Source organism: Melozone crissalis, unplaced genomic scaffold, assembly GCF_028551555.1.
Source record: "Melozone crissalis strain CALT ecotype California unplaced genomic scaffold, PUWL_Pcris_2 ptg000006l_1, whole genome shotgun sequence".
Lineage (NCBI taxonomy): Eukaryota > Metazoa > Chordata > Aves > Passeriformes > Passerellidae > Melozone > Melozone crissalis.
In genome coordinates, this window is record NW_026535784.1 from 52,637,447 (window position 1) to 52,664,481 (window position 27,035).

A 27,035-nucleotide genomic window follows, 5' to 3' on the forward strand; every position below is an offset into this window, starting at 1 on the left:
GGGCCTGCTGATGCCTTATTCTCTTTGAATACTCTCTGAGTGCCAAAATTTCTCCTTGGCACATACGTGGACATAGCACATTAGTGTTGAAGGAGGGCTGCATTGTTCTTTTTTTAGGGCATTTGTGTCCTATCCCCTCACTCTGCAATCATACAGGGTGTTTTTGATAGCCTGCTGCTGCTGCTGTAAATTAAATACTATATTTATAGTGATTTAGAAAACAGATTCTTCTGCAGAATTTGAAAAGAAATAGAAATTAGAACAGCTACTTAACCCTTCAAAACTTTGTGCTAACTTATATTGCCCTTTGAAGTATTTCAGGACACAGTTATGAATGTTATGTTAGTGTTGAATAGAAGTAGCTGGTCTTGATTTTTTGGTGGGGATTGGAGTGAGACAGTGTCTTAATTTGGGTGATAAATTAATTTCCATGAATTACTCTGTCATTCAATTAAATTACTTTATCAGAGTAAATGTGATGCGTGTAATGGCTACATAGCAATATTCCCTCTCCCTGCTCCTCCCCCATCCCTTCCTGCCCCAAACACAAGTAAAAAATCATTAACTTCATTTGGAATTACTGAACAGAAAACCTGGATGTTAGAGGAAGCCTTGGACTTAGGAGACTGGTCTTCAGGGCTGAAACAGCCCAGAACTGCAAGGTTGCAGGTGTGAAACCTGGCCTTGAACTCTTTCTATTTCTGACTTTGCTGCTTGGAAGTGTTTCTGTAACCTGGCACGTAGTAGGGGAAATGGAAAGGAAAGCAGCTACATAGGCATATCAAAAAGCCATAAGGCCCTGCAACACTTGCTTACAAAGCTATTGTTAACAGCTGAGCAGAACACAGCTATGCTGTCACAAAATAAATGCACCAATGTTAGTCATGAGGGGAAGATCAGGATGACTGCTGTTTGCCATGTGGAATTTCAGACAGTTTGTATTTCATCTTGCTGCAAGAGTAGCTCCTGCAATTCTATGTGATTCATCACAGCTTTTCCCACCTGATGGCTCCAAGTAGGCTGTGTGCTATACAAACTTAAAAGTATTTTTTAGCTACTGCCAGTGAAGGTAAAGCTTTTTCCTATGTAATTGTGGGTCCTGTTTTCCTATCAGAGTTGACTTCTGCTTGGAGAGCTTTGGGTCCACAGAAGGTACTTTTTTTCTTTTTTTTTTTCTTTTTTTTTTTTTTAAGAGATACAGAATAAATTTGGTGCATACTTTGCATGCACAGTATACATTATCTGATCATTTTATCCCTGTGAGTAATCTTTTTGCTGTGCTGCTAGCAAAAATCAAATTTGTGTCATGATGTAGTAAACATCTCCTAACTTTAACATCTCATTGAATGAGGTGTATCAGATCTTCATGGCTGGTGTGAGAATTGCCTTAGTTTCATTGCCAGTGCTTGTCTGTTTTCAGTGTATGAAATCGAGAGGCTGCAGAAATGTTCAAAGTAAACACATCCATGTGTTCACACACATGCATACAACAGGAGTCAGGGGGCAGGGAAAGGGAGCTTGAATAGACTTAAAACTAGAATCTGAATTGAAAGAAGGAGCAGGATCAGTCTTTCCTTGAGGCCAGACATTATTAAAAATCTCTGACCTCCTGTAATAATCCTTCATCTCTTTAATTCTCTACCTTCTGCACACAGACACACAGGGGCAGATAATGCTGTAAGAAGGCCAATTTGGCATGCTAAAAGCCATTAATCCCAGGCATGGAAGTCACTGACATATCTTCACTACATGCCAGCTGTGCCCTGGCCAACCTCTACTGGTAAAAGTAAATTCTTTCACCCAGCACACAAGAGTGTAAGTAGAGCAAGGACTTCAGCTCTTCAGTCACCTTCCTATGGATGAGAACATGCATTGCACTGAATTAGGGGTTTCCTCACATGCTCTTGCTTCTCTTCACTGGTGCAAAGAATAGTAGAGATCTTGCAAGGGAGAGCTGGTGAACTTTTTATAGGGCTGATATGCAAGTTAGAAAATATTCCTCTTCTTGTTTTGCTCCCACTCTATCAGTGTTTTTGATTCAGTCAGAAAAAAAATGTCTTCTTGTGTGCCTGTTAGATTCTGAAGTTTTTGTCCTATCTGCCCTTCTTTTTCTCTCTAACTTTCTGTTTTCTTCTTTTAAAAGTGGCACTTAGTGCAAGGTGAATCACATTGCTGTCACTTCTTTCCTTCCCAGCTGTTTTTGTGACTTGCTGAACCAACAGGGAGATTGAAGGTGTTCTTAGGGGAGATCAACAAACCTGTCACCTGGATGTTCAATTGAAACAACTGACAAAACTTCCCCTAAGGGCTGCTTATCTTGTTTTCTGTATTTTTTTTTAACAAGCCATGGGTATCCTGCTTGATCCATTCCTCTACTGAAGTCACTCCTAGGGCAAAAGGAGAGAGGTGAACAAAACGAGAAAGGAGGCACAGGCAAGTGTCTGCAGCACAGTGAAAACATTTCAGAGTGGCTTTCTTGTGAGAGACCCATCAGATACACAATGTGGTAGCAGTTAGTCCTTGTCAGTGGACAGGTTGTGGAATTATTGGTGAGAAACTTCTTTTAAGAAGTCATAGGAAGTGACTGCACATGAAACAAGCTTAGTAGCAAGAGGATAGGAGACAACAGCCTGATGTTATCCCTGTTTGACAGCTCAGGGAAAGAGCTTTTGAACACCTTACATTTTGGGGGTGGAGGCATGCTTACAGACACATCTTCCAGATTCTTGGTGCCTGAATTGCCAGCCAAACAGAAAATGAAATGCAATAATATTTTCATGGACTTGGAGTTTTTGATGGTATTTAAGAAGTGCTTCTGACTTAGGGAACTTTTAGGCCTGGTGATTGTACCCCTTCTTGGTCTGCTCTGGTTTTTCACAGTTCTCATTCTCATGAATTAAACTAGAGGGAATGTTTATGTTCCCTTGTATGTTTCAGTACAAACCTGGACCATAGGTTAATGTTGCCTGGACTGGTGGAAACCCAAACTCAGTGCTACCAAAAAAGCTATGGAAGCAGTGGGACAGTCTGTTTATCTTAGTATTTGTCAGGATTTTCAGGAAGTAGCTTCAGTTCACCGTTGCATTTTTCAGCCATGAAATTGGTTGGCATCTGGCCAGGCTGGTAAGGCTGGAGATCATGTGTGGTTTCCTGCCAAGCCAGCTCTGGTAAAAATGAGTAATTGTTGAGTTTAGATAGTGCTCTTGTTATCAAGGTGTACACAAATCAAAAGAGGAACCCCTCTGCAGGCTTGTATCTGATTTCTGTTGTTTCAAAATTTAATTGTGTGAGTTAATTAACATCCCAACATTGTATCTGTGACTGTCTTGAACTGTTTTTCCACAGCTTGAGGAATAAATGGGGATTCTTTACCCATTTTACTTTTAGATTGCTCAGTGAAAGGCTATGTGTTTTTTGGATTTTATTGATGTAAAATAATCTGAGCAGTATTTCTTCTGATTTTGAAAGGTGGCCTGCAGTAAGGGGGATATTCATTAAAATAATTGCTTAATTTTTACAGGTTAATTGTTTAATGATACCGGGTAAGTGCCTCTCTAGAAAGATGCTTGTTAAAAATTGAACTTTGCATTTTAAAAATGGACAAAAAAATCAAAAAGGAGGAGGCCAGGACAGGATGATGGTCCCCAAACTTGCCTCTAATTAACTTGCAGATGAGCACATTTCTTTCCCTTTCCTAACCCCAACTCAAACACCTTGTGGCCCTTTTGGCTACAATTCTTGAGTTGCATCATCCAGTCTTGAGGCAAATTCTGTCTAGCACAGCTTCCTCCTTTTTCCTGATGTATCTGAACCATTATGGAGTTTGGGAAAACAACCTTGCTGCAGGAAAGCTACTTTGGGCCTAACACATGCATGCTGCTACATGCACACATTTGAAAAATATATGAAAGATGGTCTTTATCTAAGAAAAACTGTAGTCAGCTCGAATAATTGTGTTAATTATTTTGTCTGAGAGGAAAAAAGTAGCTGGAGCAGGGATCAGATTCTTGCTGCATGTGTTCTGTGTGACAGCATGAAACTGATGGGAATGGGGGTTGTCTGCTGTCCATTTGCTCTGCTGGCTTGAGGCTGGATGAGTCTCTGATGTCTAAATTTATGTAAGAACTAACTGCATACCAGGGCAGGGCTGCATTGTATAGGGTTTGCTACACTCTGGGTTATTAATGGGTACTTTTGGATAATGGAATGTGGTAGTACAAATCTGTTTTTCTGCGTTTTTACAGGAATCTGACCTCCAAAATACCCATTATTCATGACCACTGAAATAATTCTCTTGTTTAGTTTTAGCATTCACTATGGTTACTTTTTTAACCAAATAATAGGTCACTATTAGCTTGCAATCACACTTTCACCTTGATTTGGAAACTGCTTGTTTAAAAAAGCAGATTCTGTGGTCTGGAGGTAATCAACAATTGACCAGTTTTAGTGGCGTGACAAATGAAAGTACACAGCTTCTTAATTTACTGAGAAACAGATGGCTTGGCTTCATTACTTCAGAAAACTTTTTTAAAGTTGGAAGAAGTAGAAGAATATCTGAGTGCCCCTGGTGTTTCCCTACCACAAGATGAGTGGTACAGTAAACAGTGAATAAAGAGGGCAGCCCTGCACCTAGAAAAGGCTCTTCTTGACTGCAGATTCCTCTGATAACTATCACAGAAAACTTTCTCCAATGGATTTGCTTCTAGCTTTCCAGGAATGGCTGAGTCCTTTCCAGACTAGTTGGTACATCATTTCATGGGATAATTTAAAGATTTATTAACTGTGTGAGGAAACTTTGGTTATGCTTTTTGTGCCTATTTTCTGTAGGTGCTGAAGATCTAACACATGGAACGAAATACTTACTTGGTCAAGGATATTTATGATACCAATATTTTTTTCTGTCCCCGATCTGAGATTCCTATTAAAATGAAAATATAGTACATACCCATAAATTAATGTAAGAGCAAAGCTACTTTCTACTTGGTTGAACTTCTGGATTATTGTGGGACATGAGCTATTTATGGGGAAGGAATGTTTGATGTCTCAGAGTGGGATGCAGCTGATGGGGGAGGATGCTGATGGGGGAGGATGGGTGGCTGCACAGAGTGCAGCTGCTGCTTCCCCACCTCCTGATGCAGAAAATGGCAGACTTGAAGGTGGCAACAGGGATTTTGCAGCATCTTTAACTTACTGTCCTCAGTAATTGTCCCCACCATGCCTTGTCTATGACTGTTTGTGTCAAAGTTGAGATGGATTTTATCCTCCTCTTTTACCACAATTTGTCCATGCAATGAACATTTAAAACATATATGACAGTGCTGTTAGGTGTGTGTATCCCAACAGAAACAGTTACATATTCCTCATTTACTCCAGAAAAATTCTCTTTCATAAACTGTTCTCATTCTCTGGTTACCCTTAAACTGTAGACATTGGTTGTACTGTTGACATTAAAGATTAGTCTTGCTTTTAACATTAAAACATGTAATTCATTAGTTTACTTAAGCTGAAGTTGGAAGAAAACTGTCTCTTAAGCAAGTAAGTGATAGTGTTAACTCTGTGCTTTTCATGGTCCTTAATACAAATGTTTTTTTTCTTATTTAGAATTCTCAGAGTAAAGTAAGGATCTGATTATTGACACTGCCAAAGTATTTCGGGGTTTTTTTTTTTTCAACTTTGGATGCCAACAAAAAATATTCTTAGACTAGCCAGATGGAAAAAGGAGAAAAAAAGGCAGTGGGGAGACATGTCATGCTCAGTTAGGTAGAAGCTTAGTTCGGATTTCTGGTAAGGAGGGTCTGAGAGCTTTTACTATCTGAGGTTCCTTCAGATAAAAAGCAGAAGGAATTGAGGGGTTTATGTATTTGCTGCATATGAGGTAGGTGTGAGTCTGTGCTGGTACTTTGGGGGTATCTTATGATGAGAAAGTGTGACATGAGGCAGGGAAGGGGGAAGAAGGAGGATATTTGGGTTAGAAACTGAGGGGTTAGTAGTACCAGCTAGACACACCAGTAAATTGTTAGGATCAGCCTAAGATATTTATTATTTTCTAGATGGAGCTGGTCTGAAGCATGAACAGCCATAAAGGCAGAGCAGAGGGTGTCTGTTGCAGAGGCACAGTGAAAGCTCAAAGGCTTGGATGAGTGTTGTGATTAGATCAGTGAAACAAGAAGTTCATTTACATGACAGTTTAAAAGGATCCATGCAGTCAAAAAATTTAAATAGTATGCAAAAGGTGGTGAGAATGTGAAACAAGTTTTAACTCTCTTGATAGTAAAATTGGATCTTACACCTATTTGTGTAGGATGGGGACATGAATTGTAGAAGCAGCTTGATGGCAGCTCTAGAAAGATGGCCAAGCTGAAGGCACTCAGAGCCTTCCCACAAATATGACGAAGGGAAGGTGAAGAGTTGATGGCTGGAATGTTGACAGAAATTTGTGAGATGTCATGTAGACTTACTGCTTTTGTGCTGAGAACCCTCATGTCCTTCATCTGTTCAGGCTCTCTTTGGCACCCAAAAATGAGTGTAATATGAGAGAAAAAGGAGGGGGATTGACATTTTTAGAAGGAGAAGGTGAAGGCACCAAGAACACCAGACTGTATCCTCAAAGAATAATATAAATGAGCTTTAAAGGCAGTCACATCTTGCATGTTTTATAAGGTAAGAGCTTATTAGAATTCAGGTGGTAGGAAAGAAGAGTAGGAAGTTTCTGGAGCTCCTCTTCGAAAAGACCTGTCAGTCCAATGTGGCAGTCAGCTTTTTCATAGGAGTGGGAGACCTGACAGTGCTGCTCACTGGAGAACAATGCTGGAGATAAAGAGGAGTGAGAGGAGAGAAGTGGTAAACTATACTAGACTATCAGTATTAGGAGCCCCTGACTTCTGAGGTAAAAGGAAACCCATAAAGCTGATTCAGTTCCAGCAAGGTCCTTAACATGCACTTGAAGAAACAAAACATGTCAAAACTTAAAAGGCAGGTCTCCAGCGGCTTAGGGTCTTTACTGGTTCTACAAAGCAACCTGCAGGAAAAGGTCAAGGGGATGGAAAATGGAGAAATAGCTAGAAGTCAATGTATGTTACAAGTTCTAAAGAAGTGTCAAAAAGAACTTAGTTATGATAATCAATGTGTAATCAAACATAGATGTTCACAGGTAGGTCTGTTGCTAGGTGAATATTTTGAATAATGCAAAGTCACCTAACTTGTCTGAAAAAAGGTCTCTGGTCATGAGGTTCTATAGCTTGGCAATGTTAATTTTTAAAACATCTTGTAGCTTGCTGAAGAAGTTTGAAGCAACTGGAGGAATGCTGATGATGTAGCAGTATTTAAAAAGGTAAATACAGATCTTTGACAATATATTTGCACATGAGACAAAGTTAGGTGACTTGCAAATAATAACAGGCAGTAGGATTATGGTTGTGTGCTAAGCTGCACCCATTCAAACAAAATAAGTGTAGTTGTATTGAGAAACAAATGTACAGATTTTAGAGGGAAAACATAGCCCAGAATTACAGAAAGGAGCACATCCTTAGAAACAATGACTCTCCTAAGTCTGTTGGTCACAGAGGCCAATCAACTCATCATATTATTAATTTACATTAATGGCTAAAACAAATGCCAGCCCTGGATGTACAAATGGGACTGATGAGTAGGGATAAGCAGTGGAATTAATGCTTAATGTCATTCTGATGGAACCACAGCAAAACCACATAGAATCACATGTGATGTAGCCTCTTCAGAGAGAACACTGGGAAATTGTAACAGCTTTATAAACCAGGTATGTGATTCCAAAGCTGCAAAATCCCTCCCAGTAAGAGATTTGGTGTAAACCTTAAAAAGGAGATCATTGAAATACTGTCACACAGCACAGAAACCTGATATGAAAGGCAATATAATAATTAGTAGCGCATATTACATGGGTCATGCCTGAAAATAAAGCCTAACAAAGTGAAGGTGCATGCATTGATTGGCAAGTCTGTTAATTAGTAACCAATTGATTCTTTATTCCCTTTATCATCTGCTGATGTTTCAGACAATGACTATTTGGAAGATGTAGTTTGACCCCAATATGAAATGGGCATTAATCAAAAGCAGGTTATTAAGCTGAATGAAGAGATAATGAGGCACAGTTCTGTTGCCTCTGCCATGCACAGGACTTACTTTCTTAAGTTAGCAGAACTTTTGGCACTGACGTACAGGGTGAGGTCTTTGTGCTGTTGCAATCATAGAAATGACCCTATATTTTGAGGATTTAGGTTTGGAGCATATATTGTTTTTAATAATGAAAATGTGCTAGATGGTCATTAGTCATCTGTACTTGCTGTTATACAGAATTGCCTCTTCCTGAATAAAAATATTGTTTTACTTTACAAAAGGAGATAACTGAAGACATCAGAAATGTAAAGTGTCTTTGAACATGTTTTTAGAGGGTTTTTGCTTAATCCCATAGAATTTAGCAGGCGTTTTCCTGTTTAAATACCTGATTTGTTTTTACTGTGCAAAACCCAGTCTTAGTTTTGGGAGTTCAGTGCAGTACAGACTGTGAGAAAATACTGGCTCAGGAAGGAAGAAGTAAAATTTGAGGAAAGATTTAACACACAGTTTAATTTAAGATAATGTCAAACATAATTGCCTGTATACTACAGTCTCCAGTGTTGACTCTGCTGTGCGTGACTGAAGTGTTCAGTGTTTTGGGGTTTCACTTCTTTTGTGTGTTCTGGGAAACAATTCAACAGAATATCCTCTGCATTCTGTAAGGGGGTGCTGTGAGCTGGTCATATTTGTAACATTAAGAACCAGATTAATATTCCTTTCAAATGTGTTTTAGTAATGCTGAGTGAATGGTTAAGGTAAATGTGACCTTCTAATATGGTATATGTTGTTTGATAATCTAGACTGTGCTACTACTACTGCTTTGGAAGGAAATTGGGATGGATTAAAAGGACTTAACTCCAGTTCTAAGGAATTTAGAAAGTAAGGTTGCAGTACCACTGTCTGATCTCTCGGATGTTTATCACTGTGACACGTACATGTGCAAATTAGATGTAATTAATTAGTTTTTACCTGAATCTCCTGTGATTCTCATGTTATGTAAATGTGAAGCAGCAGCACCATGGCCTTGGTGCAGTGGGGAGGTGCCGGGTGAGCAGGATTGCCACAGTGCAAGTGACTCATTTTCCCAGGTAATGTTCTCCTCCTCAGAGCATATCACACTTTGGTGCTACGGGCTAATTTAGATCCTTAAATTAGCAGCTGCTTGGGGAGAAATTTCCAGATGATCACTTTTATCATTTCACTGTTTTCAGTTGTATGTCATTTTACTCTCTAGGGAAGTTGTTCTCTCAGAGCTGCTGGGAGGGGGTGACGATGAGATGGCTGGGGAAGCAGCTGAGGGCTTTGCTAACTCTGAGCTATTGTAGCAGAAGAAATTGAGGCTGTGACAGAGTTATGAGGAGGATTTTTTCCATCAAGGGTGGCTTTTCATTGTCCACATTTGTTTTGCTGTGGTGTTGAACTTTTCATTAATTAAGAATAAAATCATAAATTAAATGATTGCAGCAGTAATGCTTAGCTTGATGGAGTAGAGTTAAGCTCAGTTGTTCCCTGAGCAGATGCTAATTAATTTAGAAATAGAAAGTAATGTTGTACAGGACTTCATCTTGTATATTACTATATATGGGAGATATAATTTGTGAAGACAGCACAATATTTGAACAGCTTTTGATTGCATTATTTTGATGCTGTGTTAGGACATAGTTGTTAATTTTTTTTCCTCAAAAAATTTTGGCCCCAAAAGAGCAGAACTCTTTTACAAAGATGGTGAAGACAATGGTATCTAATGCATGCTAGCCTTTACTGGTGGTGTTATTTGGCAGGCTTGTGGGTTGTGTTCATGAGTGCTACTATGAGTAGACTGGATGGAGGAAGGGATGCAGGGAGCCTTGTAAAGGGTGGCTGGAATTGATCCTTATTACTGTTAAATATTAATATATTGAAAACAGCTACAGGCCCCATTTGAGACTGCTGGCTTAGCTGTGCTGGATACTTTAATGCTTGCAAATATCCTCATTTCGTGCACCTCCTTTCAAATTTATGAAATGTACAGCTGATGTTTAAAAAATAAAGATTGAAAGGAAAAGGCTGTGTGGGTGAAGGTGAGCTTTTCAGTGAAGAATGTACTGTTTGGCTTGATGTATCAGCATGGTTTGCAGTGACCTCTGTGACACAGAGGTAACTTTATCTTATGGTTCTTGGGATAGGAATGCTATTCCTTTAATGTTTTCCTAATCAATCATATTTGAATATGTTGAATATGTTGCCTCTCAAGTGATATCCTAAGATTAGCCTAAGAAAACAAGTAGATCAGAATACAGTGAACTCTCTTAAAATAACACCATTAGAAACGAGTAATAAAAGTAACATTTTTGGGTATTGTGTGTTTGTTAGAGATCTCTTGCTTATTCTGACCTTTCTAAATGTCATTGTTTCATGTTTGAGAAGACTGTGCTTATTGTATTTGAGAGCACTCATTTCCTCAAATGTATGTTAAATTATCTTTAGAGACTGTTTTGAGAGTGATGTGCAAATGTGCATAGCCTAAACTGTTTTCTTATCAGAAGTGTTGCCTTTGTCTAAAAACACCTCCCCAAAATTTAGCATTTCATTCACATAAAACACAACTGAAAAGGGACTGGGAACACGACACATGTTGTATGTGAAGAAAGCCTGGTGAGAGCAGTGGGGGGAAATTGTGCAATGATACCTTTGGGGAAATACTGGGAGATTTCTTGTCCTCCAAAATACCCAGTGCAGATGGAACAGAAAGGTTTCTTCTCTTACATATTTCAGGGCATTATCTCCAAGGCAGAGTATTTGGCTTTATGAGATAATTCCTTCACTATCCTGACTTGTTCTCTCTTTCCTAGCTGACAGTCACAGCTCTCCCAGAGAAGACACCCCAACTGGGAGCATGGATTCTCTTTCTTCCCAGTCCCCAACACCTGCATTCTCCAGCAGCCCCCTTGGCCTCTTGGATGAAAATCACCTTATCATGGACAGTGGAGATCTTGCAGGCTGGGCAACAAATCTGTAAGTAACTGGATAGTAAGGATGTTTCCACTGGTATGATTGTGAAACACATTTTCCTTTTCAATTTGGTGAGGAGTGATTTTTAGAAATTGCATATAATTGTGTTTGTTTTCTTCTGCTACAAAAAGATGTGTTTATGTGTTGTGGTGGAGCTTAGAGCCTACTTGAATGCTTGTAGGAAAAAATGTTCTATTGAAATCTACTTCATTTTTCTGTTACCTGTTATAACATTTTAAATGGTTTTAATTTTTTTTTTATTTAAGCAGTGAATATATAATTTATTCTCTATATGATGTTTTACCCTAGTTTTATTTCAAGAAAACATTAAGGAACATTTAGATGCCATACTGCTAAGATTTTGGGCCCAGCTTTTGGTTTGGATAAACACTTTGCAATGAGTGTGTGCTCAGATGCTATTGTCTAAGAACATTATTATTTTTAATCTCTTCTTAACAAATTAAGTGCCTGGTTTCCAATGGAAGTGCAGTCTGTCACATTCAGTAGATGCTGTAAGTGTTCTGTTTTTGAGCGTGACTTAAATTTAGCAGAAGTTGATGTCGAAATGTTAGTCCTGACTCTCTAATATGTGTTCAGGTTTGATACACAAAAAGCTGACCATAACTTGTTTTTAAATCAGAGTTGAACTTGAATTGAATTCTCTGGTTTGATATTCATTCAGACTTTAACCACTATCAAGACAAAATTTTCCAGCCTTTAGTGCCAAGAACAGTGAAAGGAGCAGGTCTGGAGAAAAGATCTGTTACAAATATTTTCCATAATGGCATTCTGAGTAGCCAGCTCTGGTGATGAAACAAGAGTAAAATGTATGTGTAGATGTACATAAAACATGAGAATATATAGATAGTCATAGAGCAATTATTAATAATAAACTGCTGACTTGAGTGTTTATTAACCAGAACAGTTTTTTTCTCTCATATGTATTGAAAGAATTCCAGAGTTATAGGTATTTTACATAAATGTCGTTTCTTCAGTAGAGGTCTGAAGTTACTCTTCCTTTATCTTCTTGTACTATCCTCTAGAAGTGAGTAGAATTAGCAACTAATTGTACTTACCAAAGAGAGGTGCATGTGTGGAAAAGATGCTGTAGTTGGTATAAAACTGGACTGTCAATGAAAGCTAATTAAGGAATGCAGGTTTAGCAGGACAGTGATAATGTCACTTCAGAGAATAAAAGGAGGAGTGGTGGTTTTATCCAGAGAGTTTGGATATCCAGGGAACTTCAGGTGTTTGAAAGAACATTGCTTTTTTTTTTTTTTTTCTGTTTGTTTATTAATTTTCATCAAAAATTATATAGCACTGGTGTTTTAGAAACCTGACTTGATGGCTTGAGGTTTTCTGCTCAGTTGGAAACAGTACTTAGAGTTCTCTTTGGAAGGAAAAAAATAAAGGTGCATGGTATGTGCATTTAGATAATTTGTCAAAAGTAGTTTCTTTCTTCCACTCGCCTGTCTGTGAAGTCTGCTTAAGAGCTGCCTCTGTAACAAGCCTGGACAGTGACAGAATAGTCTGTGAACGTTGCATTCTTTCTTTCCTCTGCTTTCTCACCTCAGACTGGCTTCTCTTCCCCTTCTAGTTCGGGTGACTCAGAGGGCCCTGCCTTAATAAATAAAACCCAAACCAAACCATAGAGCAGCTCCAGTGTAGTGATGGCAGAATGTAGCTCAGGTAGCTCTCACAGCTCCAGGAAATGTAGCACTGGCTGTTGCTTGTAGACTGTTCTCACAAGGTGGACCAACCCTTAGAGTTAGGTGAAGAGCAAACCTGTTTGTGCAGAATTTCAAAATGTTTTGTATTTTGAGCCAAATTGCGACAAAATCAACCCTTTCTTAAATCCAGAGTATCATCTCTCAAACGGTGTTGCAGGTGTTCAGTGATCTGCAGCACATGCCATAGTGAGTCTAGGGGAGATGGAATTACACCAGCGGATCCGGTTCCTCGGGTTCCTGCTGATGTTTGTAACACGTGGGTGTTCCGTGTCGGAGATCGATCGCTCCGGAGCTATGCAGTCAACAAGGTGATGGGGACTTCTTTGTGGCAGAAGATTGCTTGCAGCTTTTCCCAGGGGAGGGATTTGCATTGTGGGTCAAGATGTGTCAGATATTTCAAGAGCTGGTTTACACCAGTAGTTTGTTTTAAGCAAGAGTACGTGATGGGTAGCAAGAATACCTTTTGTGGTATTTGTTTTCAAGAAAGAAGCTTGTTTTTTTCCAGAATGATAGCTGTTGTCACCATGATGTTTCCTGCCAGAGATTTTTGTGATGCATGCCCTTTCCTTGTCCCACCTAACAAAGCAAGAGCTACAGCTTCCAACATGGTGAGGTGAGCACCAAATGGAAGCAAATACACCCTCACCTCCTGATGGGCTCTAGGAGGGCCTTCATGTCCACAGTGGTGAAAGAAGCAAAGAGAGCAAGGGCTTTGCCACCCATGTGAAATATCTCACAAAGGCCCGACTGCTCAATTGTCACGTCAGCATTTAGAGATGTGCTGTGCATACGGTGTAACTTGAAGGTGATGTTTCACATATGTGCCATTCTGAAGCCCCGTTAAGCTGTTGGTTTTCATGTCTGTAAGTGTGTGTGTCTGCCTGATGCTAGATTTTCTCTGAAAGCTCTGTGTGGATCAGACATATGTCCTGTGTTGTCATGTGCTGCTGTAGGGGTGAGTAGGGACTTGGGTGATGCTTGGCAGGGGTGGTTCTCAGTGGAGACCTGAGTTTGCTGCTTTAAGACTATCATGCACCCTAAACTTTCTTTAACCTTTTTCCTGAAGTTATTTTTAACTTCACACTTCCATATAGAGCCAAATACTAAAAATAAATATGTTTTATTTTTACATACACACTATGGTAGAACATAGGGGTTTTTTTTTCTCCTGTCAATCACCAAGTTACGCAGTAGTTTCTGTAGACACAGGATTCAAACTCCAGATAGCCTAGGATGGGTGAATTACCACTTCTACTTGATGGAGCACTATGTCATAAATATGTACTGTTTGAAAATACCTTCTATCCAAGGATGCTTTGCACAAGGTGATTTCAAACATAATAAATTCATAATTATAGTTGTGAGCTGAGTAAAGGATTGCTCTTCACTAGTATGGACATTTTTCCCTTTAAGGTAGAGCAGTAGAGCAGCAACAGCAATCTCAGTTTAATGTTAACCACAGCATTTGCATTCTTTCTTTTTTCCTCTCTTACTGTCCATACAGACTGTCTTCTACACAGTTTCTGATTTTTCTATTGCATTTGCCCAAAAAGTAAGTAAATCTGCCACATCTTTTCTTCAAGAGGCTTGCTGGCTTTTTGCTGGAGGATATCACCCTTCCTAATTGGCACTGAAAAATAGTGCACCCTAATCACTCAGATTTTTATTCCTGTGGTGAAATTTTTAATAGTTCAACACATGTAGTTTCCTAAGAGGAGTTCAGGATTTCAGCTACTAAGAGGCTGGATAGCCTTTCTAAGCTAGTCCCCAGACTGTTTTGGTAGTAGTGATGGTCTTGAGCTTGGAGATATGGATTAGAAAGAGTTATGGGTAGCTGTTAAACTGCATTTGAACTGTGGAGCTATAGTCAATCCTCCCTTTTACCTGCAGTGGAAAGTTAGTGATACAAAACTTGAATTTCACCCTATTCCACTATGGCTTTGCACATGCAGAAGACGACAGTGATAGCTAAACTGGGTATACACACCTCAGTGTCTAATAAATATACTTAAGCAAGTAAAGACAACGTCCAGAAATTTGAAGTCCTCTTAATAGTGAAGGAGGTGGTATTGCCAAAGTTTCAGTATCACATGTGGAGTGGTGTAATTAAATTAAAACAGGGCAAGGGAAACTTTTTTTTTTGCAGCTGCTGTGGTTTGATGATAGAATTTACTTACAGAATCATTTATTGATGATCCTGTCCTATTCAGCCTTTCCAGAGCTCTGGCTGTAATGGCAGCTCACCTCTGATGGATTAGTGCAGGTTTCCCTCATTGCAATGACTGATTTGTCAAAAGGTGGATTACAAGTCATGCCCTAAAATACTGTGGGCTGCCTTATGTCTTTTTTCACTTGACCTCAGAATGAACCAAAAAAGCTGAACACTTGGTATTCTCTGGACTCACTATGTGTTGTAATTAATCTTTCTGAGGACCTTTTTCTGATAAGGAAAGATTTGTTGCTGTAACTGGCCCCTTGTTGTCACGAGATTTCTTTGTGCTTACATTACAATGCCCCTGTGCCAAGGCTTATCTACAGACATTACAGACTTACCCCTCACAGTGCTGGGTTTTCAGAATTGGGTCAGTCCTCCTTTTTTTGTTGAAAGTATCCTACACTTACTGCATGATCACTTCTTCATTCAAATAATGAAAATGAATGCCTTGTTTCTCAGCTGGAGAGTTCATTCTTGGGATCTGAGACTGCAGGGTGTCTGGGTTTTCCAGGGGGTTGGAACATGGTGACTTGATGGTTGTTCTGGATGGAGTTATGATGCAGGATGTGGAATAGCCTTCCTCAAGATGATACTGAGCATCTGTTTACCTTGCTTGTTCTTCTTTCCCTCTCTAAGCCTTTGGGATTTTGCAGTTGGAGGGGATAGAAAGCATTCCTGTCCCTCAAACATTTTCAGTAGTGTGGGTGGGTGCAGGGCTTGTTAAAGCAATTACATTTCTGGGCTAAGAATGGTAAGATTCTTGGTAATGGTACGATATTTTCCAAACTGAATCTCACCTTGATGCTTCTGTAGGAACATGCAGGGTACAGTCCTGACAGTCCAAATACCAAAGTGTTCAAAGCTCAGAGGAGTAATGGAAGCACCAATATAAATGGATTTTCAGGAATGTGCAAGGGACTAATGGAAGATGAAATAATTCAGTCTTTTTTTTTTTTTCTAATTTCTTATGAATTTTTCTTAATTGGTTCTCCCAACAGTAAAATATTCTGTTACCCAGTTCAATGGTATGTAAGTGCTACACTGTGGATCTAGGTTTGGGGCTTTTAATATGCAAAATGGTGACAAGATCTGTGCTGTGCAGCATCCAGGGTCTTTTTGACCATACTGGGAAGATGTTACTCATTCTTCATGAAATCTCAACCTGTTCAAATTTCTGGTGAGCAACCTGATGTTAAAAGAGCCATCAGATGGCAAGGATGGGCAGACATAGTGGTGTTCTGCACATAACAGGAGCCTTGGAGATAGTTATTAATTTTGTTTGCTGCGTGAATTCCCATCAGCCTTGTTATATCTACATCAGTAGACTGCATGTCTGGTCTCCTTAAAATGGCAATACTTTCTTTTTTGTACCTTCTGGCAGTGGTGTGAATTTACAGTTTTACATAAAGGATGAGCGACTTCGGTTTCACTGTGTTGAAAACTTTTTATTATATCTAATGTCACCATCCTGTTTTATTGAAAGAAGGTGCTCTAGCTGCTGTTGGGCCATTGTGCTTATTCTGCAGTTTGTTTTTGTTTCAGCTGCCACCTCTTCAGTGACTCAGCACTTTGAGAGCGGGTTTAGCGGAGCAGGCACTTCTTTTTGTACCCTTTCGTTATGCAAGCAGAGCAAGAGCCCTCATTTTGCAGCTTCTTTGAGACAGGCATAATATAACTTAGTCATGTGGCTCATACAGAACAGACCTTGCCATCTCCTTGGCTGCCAGGGAGCTTGACAGCAGCACTGCTGTGTGAGCACAGGGTAAATGGTGTGTGTGCTCAGGGCAGGCAGGGGTGTGCATGCAATTGCTGGGATGAGCTAAAGTTTACTTTTTAAATTTTTAAAAATTATTATTATTTTCTTTTCTTTTCTTTGCATTGCTCCAGGGTAACACAGCCCCTTCTTTTTTTTCTCTGAAAGGAGCAGTGGTGAGCTATAAGCTTATAGATGTACATATTTCACTTTTGCTTTGTCTGAATTTTCATTTAAAATGCTTTAACTTGGGACAGCTGCTGTAGACATTAGCTTTGGATTTACCAGACTGGCGTGAAAGATCATTTCACTAATGTGTTAGCTGCCTCACTGAGACTTCACAATCCAAGCTAAAAACCCTCTATTTCAGTGCTGACTGATGTGCTCTGTATAAATGAGGGTTCAGGAAAGCTGCGTGCATGTCACATACTTGAAATGTTGAGGATGCAGTTTCTTTCCAGGGGGAACACAGATGGGGAAATTCTGGCCTTCTGTTTGTCTCCAGCTTTGCTGCAGCTACGACAATTTCTAGAATTTTGGCCACATATTTTTCTGCTCCCCACTCCCCAGGGTACAGGGGATTTTCAGATGCAGGAAGACATGGTGGTGGTCACTATTGGCTTGCATAAAGAATCATCAATAACCAACACCCTTTGATACACACTGTCATCTTGTAATGAAACCTTTCAGAAGGCTTTCATTGAGTTTGTCAGCCAGACACTGTGATACGACAGCCGTGGTGCTGCCAAACTTGTCTGAAACAACCCTTTTTTTCTCAGGAGTTGCAGTGTAGATTCTTTTCACAGACTCTCTTCCTTGCTCTCAAGATAAGAGGCTGCTCTTTAGCTGTGTTACCTTAGGAACCAGCCAGATAAACATCCAATAAAATCTTGTTTTCAGAAATTTCTTTCTGAATATCAGTGCAGAATCTCTAGCTTATTTTCAGTAAAGCCATTCCCCCCTCCTCCCTTTTCCCATCGTTCACTATGCTAGACAATAGCTTTTTTCCCTCAAAGAGAGATGGTTATGTCAGCCTTTTTGGGTTTTTTTCCTACCCACAGAAAATGCATTGCCTTCATTTTAGCCTCAGGATTTCTTCAACATACCTTCTTAAAGTTGAGATGCTGTGTGACAACACGCGCAATACTTTCTAATATAGCATCATCTTGATAAACAAAGTGTGCAGATCTTTACAGCAAGGCAGCCTTGCTGTGACAAGAGCCTTTTCAAGGAAAAAACAATAAAATCTAACCTTTTGTTGCTTACACACTGCAACATTGGAAATTATTTTTCTCATTGAGTAAAACCTTCTGTTTCAGTAACAAGAATTAAGTGGTTCCTGAGGTAACCAAGTACAGTAAATAAAAAAAACCAACTCAACTGAATCCATAAATTTTAGGATGTGCTTAATAGTTAAAGCTATCAACATTTTTTTTCCTTTGTTTTCTTTCTTCTTACTGTGGTGAAGCTACTGCTGTTGAAAAATGTGTTGGGTTTTTTTGTCTCCTGCTGGATGGTGGAGCATGATCTCTTGCTGGGTAACCAGGAGCCTAAAGTGACAGGCAAATTCTGCTGCAGTGTTTTCCCTACAGCTGTAAAGTATTAAGGGAATTCATCAAAAAAGTGGGGGAGGGAGCAGCCCAGCACTCCACATACCTGTACTTCTGGAGTGTTTTTCCACTACAACTGTTGGAGTGGCTCAGAATTTGTAGAAAACCTGCCAATTTTAACATGCTTCCATATAATCCTGTCTGGTAAAGGACAGTGTAGTCTCACTTGGTGATAGATTGCACTTCTTGTTGAGTCTCTGTAACTTGAGAAATTAACATGCCATAGCATGGAACTGAACATTTCATTTCATCTCCTGTTCCTTTATGTGCACACCTCTTTCTTTCTTTTTTTTTTTTTTTTTTCCCTCTTTCTTTCCTCTCCAAGTCTCAGCAAGAAACCATCTGGTATTTATTCCAAGTATTCTTATGAATGACCAATGCTTCCCTGGGTCAGAGGGTTCCTTTTGTGCTCTCTCTGTTCTGAGCATTGCTTTGAAGTCATGAATTCTGTGTGAGGTGCAGGTGGTGTGTGTTGTTCTAGAGCTGATTGAGTAAATTGCAGAGATTACCATGATGTATCCATCAATGAAATATTTAATAAATGCAAGTTTTAATATTCATTTGTTGAAAATCAAACCACACATCAGAGGTTGCAATACAAAAGGCCACTTGGTGAATATTCTTGAATTATGAATACTTTGCATTAGAGACATTTTAATACTCCTTTGGCAATATACTTGGAGTGTTATTTTTCTGTTTTCAGTAGTTTTACAGGTTTCAGAAATGAGCCTAACACCAATCCTTATCCCAGAATCAGGGAATGGCTTAGGTTGGAAGGGACCTTAAAGATCATATCATTTCAACCACTCTGCCAAGAGATTGATTTGAATTTAATAAATAGCAAGAAAAATATTTTTTCTTTAAGTTTCAGGACTGTTTTAAGTAGAAGAGTTTAGTCTGTGCAAGTAGGAAACTTCTTTTAAATTCACTTTTGAAAAACTGATTTCTTGTGTTCACCTGCTGAGTTAAAATTAATTCTGTATGCAGACATTATGAGTGAGGAATGATGAAGAAATTATTTACTTTTTGGCAAACTTTATAAACTTTACAGTACCACTGAGGATTGTTTTATTCTTAGTATTTAGAGAAAATTATCCAAATGCTGGTGTTCATTTTTTTGGTTTGTATGAATGAAGTCACTTTTAGCTGAAGTTTTTTCTTTTATTTGAGGAAATTTTTTCAATTATTAGGTAAAAATGGGAGGAAGGAGACAATTTGAAGTAAAAGAAAACCCTAAAATTCTATAGGTGCTGCTCCTAAATGTATGTTATTATTGGAAGATGTAAAAAATTGTGCCATGGAAGATTCCCAGGCAGAAAAGATGACTGGATATTCTCATCCCAAAGTTAAGCATAAAATATGTTTCTAGACAACATGATCCTGCTCATCATTCAGTTTAATGCATATGATTCCTTTCCTTATTTGGTAAATCTGATAATTTTTAAAAGCAGAGCATGTTTTGATAAAACCTTCTGGTTATGATTCCAGCACATTTAAGTTTCATTTTTACTAGTGGAATTAACTATAGAATGCTGTTTTATAAACTGTGAATTCCAGTTTTTATTCAAATGCCATCTGATACATTTCCAAAGGAAAAGCCATTGTCTTGTTATAAGGAATGTGAAATTCACATTATAATGTACTAAATTAAAAAAAAAAATTAAAATAAATGCCTGCTTAACTATGTGACTGCTAAAGTGACTGTGATATATGAGTTTGTAAAAGTTGAATTTGACTGTAAATCATGCTATGCAAACCAACAAATAATGATAATTTCTTCTAGAAATTAATTATCCCAGTGTACAATAAGATAAAAATTCGCTATCTAAGTTAGATTTCCTGCTTTCTTCTATTCATCTACAATTATAACAGGCCTGATTCTTGATTCCTCTTTTTGCTTGTGTTCACTCCATTTTGATTAGGTGTGCATTTAGACTCCCACAAAAACCTTCTTGACTGAGTTCTTAGATTTTGGTGGTGCTTTTCAGATCAATGCTGTCTAAGAGATTAATCTTGGAGTAAGACAAAGTTATAAATGCTGTATTGGAAAGTCTCTGCTTCTGAGGGAACAATTGCTGTGTGCAAATAATTTTAATACTGTTTCTGCTTAGAAACTGCTTGAAGTCCAGCTCTTTGTTCCAAAGGCATGCTGACAGCCAGTTTTTGGACTATTTGTTGTTTGTCCATGCAATGAAGGAAAGCCTTCCAGTGCTGGAACCCTTCAGTTCTTTTAAGGCGTAAAATTAGAAATGTTCTTTATGTTGGGGACAACTTTATGTGTTTACTAATACAAGCTTTAAATTTTGTCTGCTATTTCTTCTCCTCTTGTGGTAACTTTGTGTTCAGCCATTAATTTAACAACATTGGTGGGGGCAGCCCCTGAGACAGTGTTTGCACAGCTCCATGAAGATCTCAGTCCAGAGCCAGCATCGTGATCCCAGTGCTGGAATAGCTGCAGCCTCTTTAGAAATCTTCTCAGTTGTACAGTACTGAGGAGATTTTTAAATAGATTCATCAAAACTTGTAAAGGCAGAGTGGCAGCTCAAATAATAGCCTGCTCTATGCAATTTCACTTTGTCTGTCTTTATCAGATAAGGAATGGGGAATTTTGCCCTTTTATTGCCTATGTTATGCATCTCAGGTAATTCTCCTTAGCTTAGGGTGTAGGGCATGTTGGAAAAAGAATTCCAAGGAGGAGTGCAGAATCATATGGTGGCCATTTCTGCAAAATCAGCTTGACAATATTATTTGGTTTGAATTTGAAAATCTCACTGGTTGTCCAGTTATAAAGATTCAAATATTTTGGTAGGATAAGAAATTCTATTCATGTTGTTAATTCTGCCTTGAATGTATTTCCTCTTAGTCCTGCTCAGAGCCGCCCATCGATGGTCTCGTGGATGAACATTCCATCTGCTAACCCGGCTGCCTCAGATGCTGCACTACCCAATTTCATCTTCCCCAGCCCTGTCCCTGGCACTGACAGAGCAGTGGAAAGGTATGGTGTGCACTTCAACTTCTGCTGGCTCTTTATTTGCCTCCTTTTTCTGTATCTTCACAGAAACAGTCTCCCGTGGCATGTGAATGATTGTCTCAAACCAGGAAATGCAGCCTGGCAGCAATTTTAACAGAATGAAATACCTGCCTACTTCATCTTACTTTTCCTTTCAGCACCTTCCTTGGTGGAAGGCACACAGTCCCCTGAGCCAGTGGTCTGCTGGTTAATACAGGAGAGCTGTATTAACAATGGGTGGGCAATTCAGAGTGTCTCTCTCTTGCAGTGTTTCTCTTAGAGTCTTTTAAAATGCAGATTCTTCCACTTTGCCAGATTTAAGATTCTCATCCTAGACTTTTTTCCTTTCTCTTTGGTTTCATTCTTTTCTTTCACTCTTTTGTGCAGCTTTCCTTCCATCCTGTTTCTGCTTCCTTCCATGTTGTTTTCCACGCTTTGAAATATTTTGAACTTTTTCTTTTAAGGTCTTCACCATCTTAGCTTTTCCCTTCAAATGTAATATATGTCTTTCTAATTAAGTAGTTCAAGTAGTAGGTATATTCACAAATTCTTCACAACACTTGATAAAAAAACCCTATTTCTTATTACTGGTTGAATTTTCGAAGTATATCATACTTTGCCTGCTATTGAGTTCATTGCTGACTAGCACATGAAAAAAATGTAACTGTAGTTGAAAGTCGAGTTTGTCATAAAAATAGTGTGCAGAAAGTTGGGAGTATGGTATTCAGAAATGCCAACAGTAAGCTGTGAAGCTTCAGCTTTGGCTGTGTATATGAATTATAACCCTGTAATGATGCATGTGAGATTGTGTTTAAAGCTTTAGTCATCTCCAAATGTGAATGGAGAGAGAATGGTTGAGACAGCGTCTTCATAATAGTAAAAAGTTGCTATAATTCATAATTTCATTTTTCAGTGTTGCCCACCGAAAAGCAAGAGCAGTTTATCCATGTGAAGCAGAACACAGCTCTGAATTGTCATTTCAGATAGGAGCAATATTTGAAGATGGTAAGTACTGCTTGAGTAAATATAAAGCAATGAAAAACAAATTGACAAAACTGCTAAAATGGCTTTGGATAAAAATACCAGCCTGACTGCTATTCTGCCAACATTGCTGATGGCACACAGTTGGTGATGGAGATATTTTCTGGTATGAAGAAGCTACTTAACATATCCTTAGCACTGTGAGGCAATGCTTTTGATTTTTGGGTGAATACTCTTCCAACTGGTATAATTTTTCAGCATCATTTACATGCGTTGTAGTACCAAAAAAAGGTTATTCAATAATAGAAGAAAACACCTTGGCCTGTGAAACTGAATTTTTTAAAATGTGAACTCTTGTTGTAAAATAACACAGGGGTTTTCCTTTAAAGAAAAAAAAAATCTGTGTCAAGATTTTGAAGCAAACAGAGTGCCAGGTATATCAGGTGAACAATGGAGGAAAAAAGAGTGTTTTTACTGATTTAGATCAAGGTCTGCATTAGTGTGTGCATGTACTGGTAGAAAATAGAATATTCACTGAGGTGTGGAATGAAGGCCTGTGTTTAATGATTTCTATGGATCCAAGTGTAGCATTACATGTGAAATCCAGAAGGTGAATCCTGTGCTCAAGACTCTGTTCTCAGTGAGCTTCCATGGATCTACCCTTCAGCAAATGCACAGGGACTTCAAACTGATAGGAAAGCTTTTAGTTTTTAAACCTTATGCCAAGGACTACTGTAATACCAATTCTCAAAATGCAGAATGGGAAGCTTAGCAAAGGTTTTTTTTTTAATAGTGTATATAATAGGATATTCCTGTCCTCTGTTTTCCCCCAAACAAGTAAACAGCAAGCCTAGTCCAGACTTCAGTTCTGCTTTTTTTTTTTTCAACATAAAGTGGTCTGGGGTCCCCACTATGTTCTTCCCTACCAGCACCCACTTTACAAAATCATTCTTGATGTTTCGTATTACAGCTGCCTTGCAGGCAAATCATGTCTGAATCAAGTTAGGTGGGAAAGCTTTTAAAGATGAATTAGCTGAGTGATTGCTCTTTTTAAAGTCCTTAACACCACTTATTTTAATTTAAGTTTTTTAAAACATGACTGATAGGGCTCTTCAGCAGACATCAAACTGTCTACAGGAAAGAAAATCTAGTGCATGGTGGAAAAGATTTGATGTCTGGGAGAGCCATTTCTGCTGTAGAACAGCAAGGGCTGTTAGCTTGGGGTAAGGAAGTCTCCCAAGAAGTAGTTCCTTGTGTGTCTTGTTTTTGTGTGAGTGCAATGTTAGGATTTTCTCTTTGTATGAGAACTCAGAAGTGGTGACAAAGCCCCCATGATGTGGTGCGTTGCAGCCTCGGTTGAGTTTTTCAACTGGAGAGCTGGATTGCCCCAAAACAAGTGTGGAATTTGACTCTGGCATCTGTGGAGAGCAGTTTCAACTGTAACTTTTTCCATGTCATCAGACACATAAGGTCCAAAGCCTGGGAAAAAGGTTGCACGGATTGCATTTGGAAAGCCCAATTGCAGATTTCCGATGGCAAAGCTCACATTTCCTTAAACACATCAGTTTCAATTTGTTCTGCTGTATCCTGGTTATTTCACAGGTGTTGTCCTTGCCCTGCAGGGCTCTCACCCTCAGGTAGGCTGTGGATTGGCAGAAAAAATGGGGAGAGCATGCAAGTAATAAGGCAGTAACTGTATGTAATGGTAATTTCATAACTTTTCCAGTAGTTTGTGTCATGGATGGCTCTTTCATGCCAAGTGCAGACCTGTCTCCACATTTGAAACCTCTGAAATGCCTCAACATGAGCCTTTTCTTTCTGTATCAGGCATCCCTGTGTCTGTGCTGAAATCAGATTGCAGTGAATCAATTCAGGTTCTTTAGTTACTCAATTTAAATTCCCATATGCCCTAATAAAGCCCCCAAATGAAGAATTAAAGTAATAATACATCAATTCTGCAGCTCTACCAATAACCTTAACTATCAAAGTGACAACGCATCAATCAAGTTGACATACAGCTAGTATCAACCATTAAAGTAACTGTTAAATTAATGTCTACTAAAAAGTGCTGCTTCCATTAGTGAAGGTTTTATATGTCTCTCCTTTCTCCACCCGGCCTCTCTCACTTTCTAATCCTGTCTCTTTTTCTTTCCCTTTTTCTTTCCTCTCTTTCCTGCTTTGTTTCCTTTTTCCCGTTTCCTTCCCTGTTCTTGGTTTGTCTCTCTTGGTCCATAGATGTTGATTGCAGCAGTTCTGTCCCAGCTGTCCTTACTCTGGATGAATCTTTCTGGCTGCTCCAGCCTCAGACAGGATAATGGCATTTAGGGAAGCAGTCTTGCACCTGTCATAGCTACTAAATGTAATATTGGTGCAAGAAGGTGAGTTTAACCTTTGCTCCCATCTCCATTTCCTGTTTCTAAACAGGGGGAAAAAAATCTGTCTCTGTTTGCCAAGGTTAGATTTGCTAATATTCTAAGTTAAGCTTTGCATCACCTGATAGGAATCTGTATAGAACCTTAGCATTTTCACATTCAGGTGTTTTCAGTACTGCATGTACATTGTGCTTCCCCAAATCCCACAGTCTTTCCATTAAAGTGCCATAGAATATAAATGCTAAGGCACCATCTGGTAAGTTAAAAAGAAAATTCTTTAATTGAATTGTGTAGGAAAATGAATAATGTAATCTGAACAATATCCACTAGATTTTTTTTTAAATCTTCTATTCAATTTGCCTTAGGCTGTGCCAATATTTTTATTTCCCAGTTGCTACAGGCTATATTATTGACAGCACATAACAATATAATTCAAGTGGTTGGAAGCAAAGCTTGGAGAGTTTGCAGCTGGATAAGGGCACATAAGGGAAGAAGCAGAGTAGAATCTGAGATTGAGAGACATATGCTGGCTGTGCATGTCTGTTGTTGTTGAGGCAGATATTCCCAATAATCAGGGGAAGAATAATCAGACTGCCTGGCACTGGAATTTTGCCAGTCTTGGAGCCAAGTGTTATTAAATTTCTGGTTCTTGAAAGAGACTGCTTTAAAGTCAGTAAATGGGAATTTCACTCTGGAGAAGTGTTTCAGATAGGTTAAATGGTGTTTACACAATAAAAATTCCTTGGCAGAACTGCTAGCAGGAAGGCTTCCTGAAAACTTGTCAAGATAGCTCTTATCAAGGCTTTTTACAATTTTTAAAATCCGATTTTAGGGGAGAGAAAACATGAGGAAAACTGAGAGTGTTTTTTGTTCCTAAGGAAAAGTGGGGCACCCATCATCCCCACCAAGTATAAAAGGAGCACAAAAAGCCACATTCACACAGCCCTTGTCATCCCCATCTCTCTCTCCCACTGTAACAAAGTGCCAGCCTTAGTTAATGTTCCTGGCTCTGACTCCAAGGCACTCTGCCCTCTGATTCATGCTGTGGCTTCTGGACTGTCTTCATGGTCCTGACCAATCCAGGATTTACATCAAAGAGAAGTGGTGCTCCCAAAATACTGCATTGCACTGTGTGTGCAAATGGTTCTTTTCCTGGGTAAAAATGGAGATAGAGCCACTTCTTGGTGCACCTTTCATCTGTGTAGTTCAGGGCACTTGGAAATATTAATGGGGAGAAACCCCCTTGACTCCTAGTTCTGTGTCTGTCCACAAGATAATTCTGCTTCTCACAGCATAATTAAGGGAAACAGCAAGTTTTGAAATTTCAAATTCCAGACTAATCCTAAGCATGATAAATATTTCTGCTATCAACTCAACCCACAGGGATTGTTTCAAAAACCCAAAGGGGTTTCTAAACACAGAGGGCTTGCAAGAACATTTGGTTGCTTTAATTGAATATCCTGATGAAAAATTGGCCAACATCACTGAGTTCTATGGAAGTGATTTCTAGTGCTGTAGTGGTTTTAGCAGTGAAATTTCTGTTGCTCTCAGTAATCCTCATTTATGTTGCGTTTTGAGGTTTTTACCCTGATTGACAATCCATGAGAAAGGGAGGCCCTCTTCTGCCAGACACCATGCAGGTTAGGTTTGCTCCCAAAACAGCCAGTTTCCACAAAGATGTGGAAATCAGTGTGAATCAGTGTCTGATTCAGTCCTGCTGAAGTTAGTGACACCCAGCCAATGAACTAATAGTGCTGAGGAAGTAAGTCCTGCTCTCTTTGTGGTTGAGACCTGTGAAACATTTGAGCTGCCAGAGCAGAGCAAAGTCTGCTTATGGCACTGGGTCTCTGGGAAGAGCTGCTTGTGAATTTTATGTATTTGCAGTTAGAAAATAACAACATTGGCAATATCAAAGCTATTTCCTTTGAAGAATACAGAAAAGTAAGAGGCAATGCTGCACATGCCAAGTTGACCTAATGGTGTTCCTTGATTAGAAGAAATCAGATCTTGCTGCAAGTTCCAAGTCTGTGGATTTTGCTGGCCCATTTGAGCTGGGGTGATTGTTCCATAGCACTTGCTGTTGTACTGATGCTCAGACATCTTCCTTCTCTGCACCTTGCCTGCCTGAAAAGGCCTTGCAGCAGGTGCTGAGGAGGTCACTGTCCCCCTCTGAGCTCTCAACTTGGCTGCTATTTGCACTGTCCTAAGAGGCAAGGGCTTTTAGTGGTGATTTTGTGCTTGGTCTTGTTGTGCAGCCTTGCTATACACTCCTTACATCTTGC

The 27,035-nt window shown here is 39.2% G+C and overlaps 1 protein-coding gene across 2 annotated transcripts in view; it reads left to right on the forward strand.

The window, feature by feature from the left end:
- ARHGAP10 (Rho GTPase activating protein 10) overlaps positions 1-27,035 on the forward strand; it is a 138,766-nt gene that overhangs the window by 107,855 nt on the left and 3,876 nt on the right. The window contains exons 20-23 of one of the 2 annotated variants that reach the window (XR_008484389.1): positions 10,923-11,085; positions 21,254-21,385; positions 22,314-22,405; positions 24,617-24,759. Coding sequence is in view for 1 of the 2 variants with exons in the window: in XM_054295641.1 (XP_054151616.1) it covers positions 10,923-11,085; positions 21,254-21,385; positions 22,314-22,405 (387 nt within the window). In the remaining variant the exon portion in view is untranslated. The remainder of the gene's footprint in view (positions 1-10,922; positions 11,086-21,253; positions 21,386-22,313; positions 22,406-24,616; positions 24,760-27,035) is intronic. The other variant, XM_054295641.1, reaches the window with a different exon arrangement.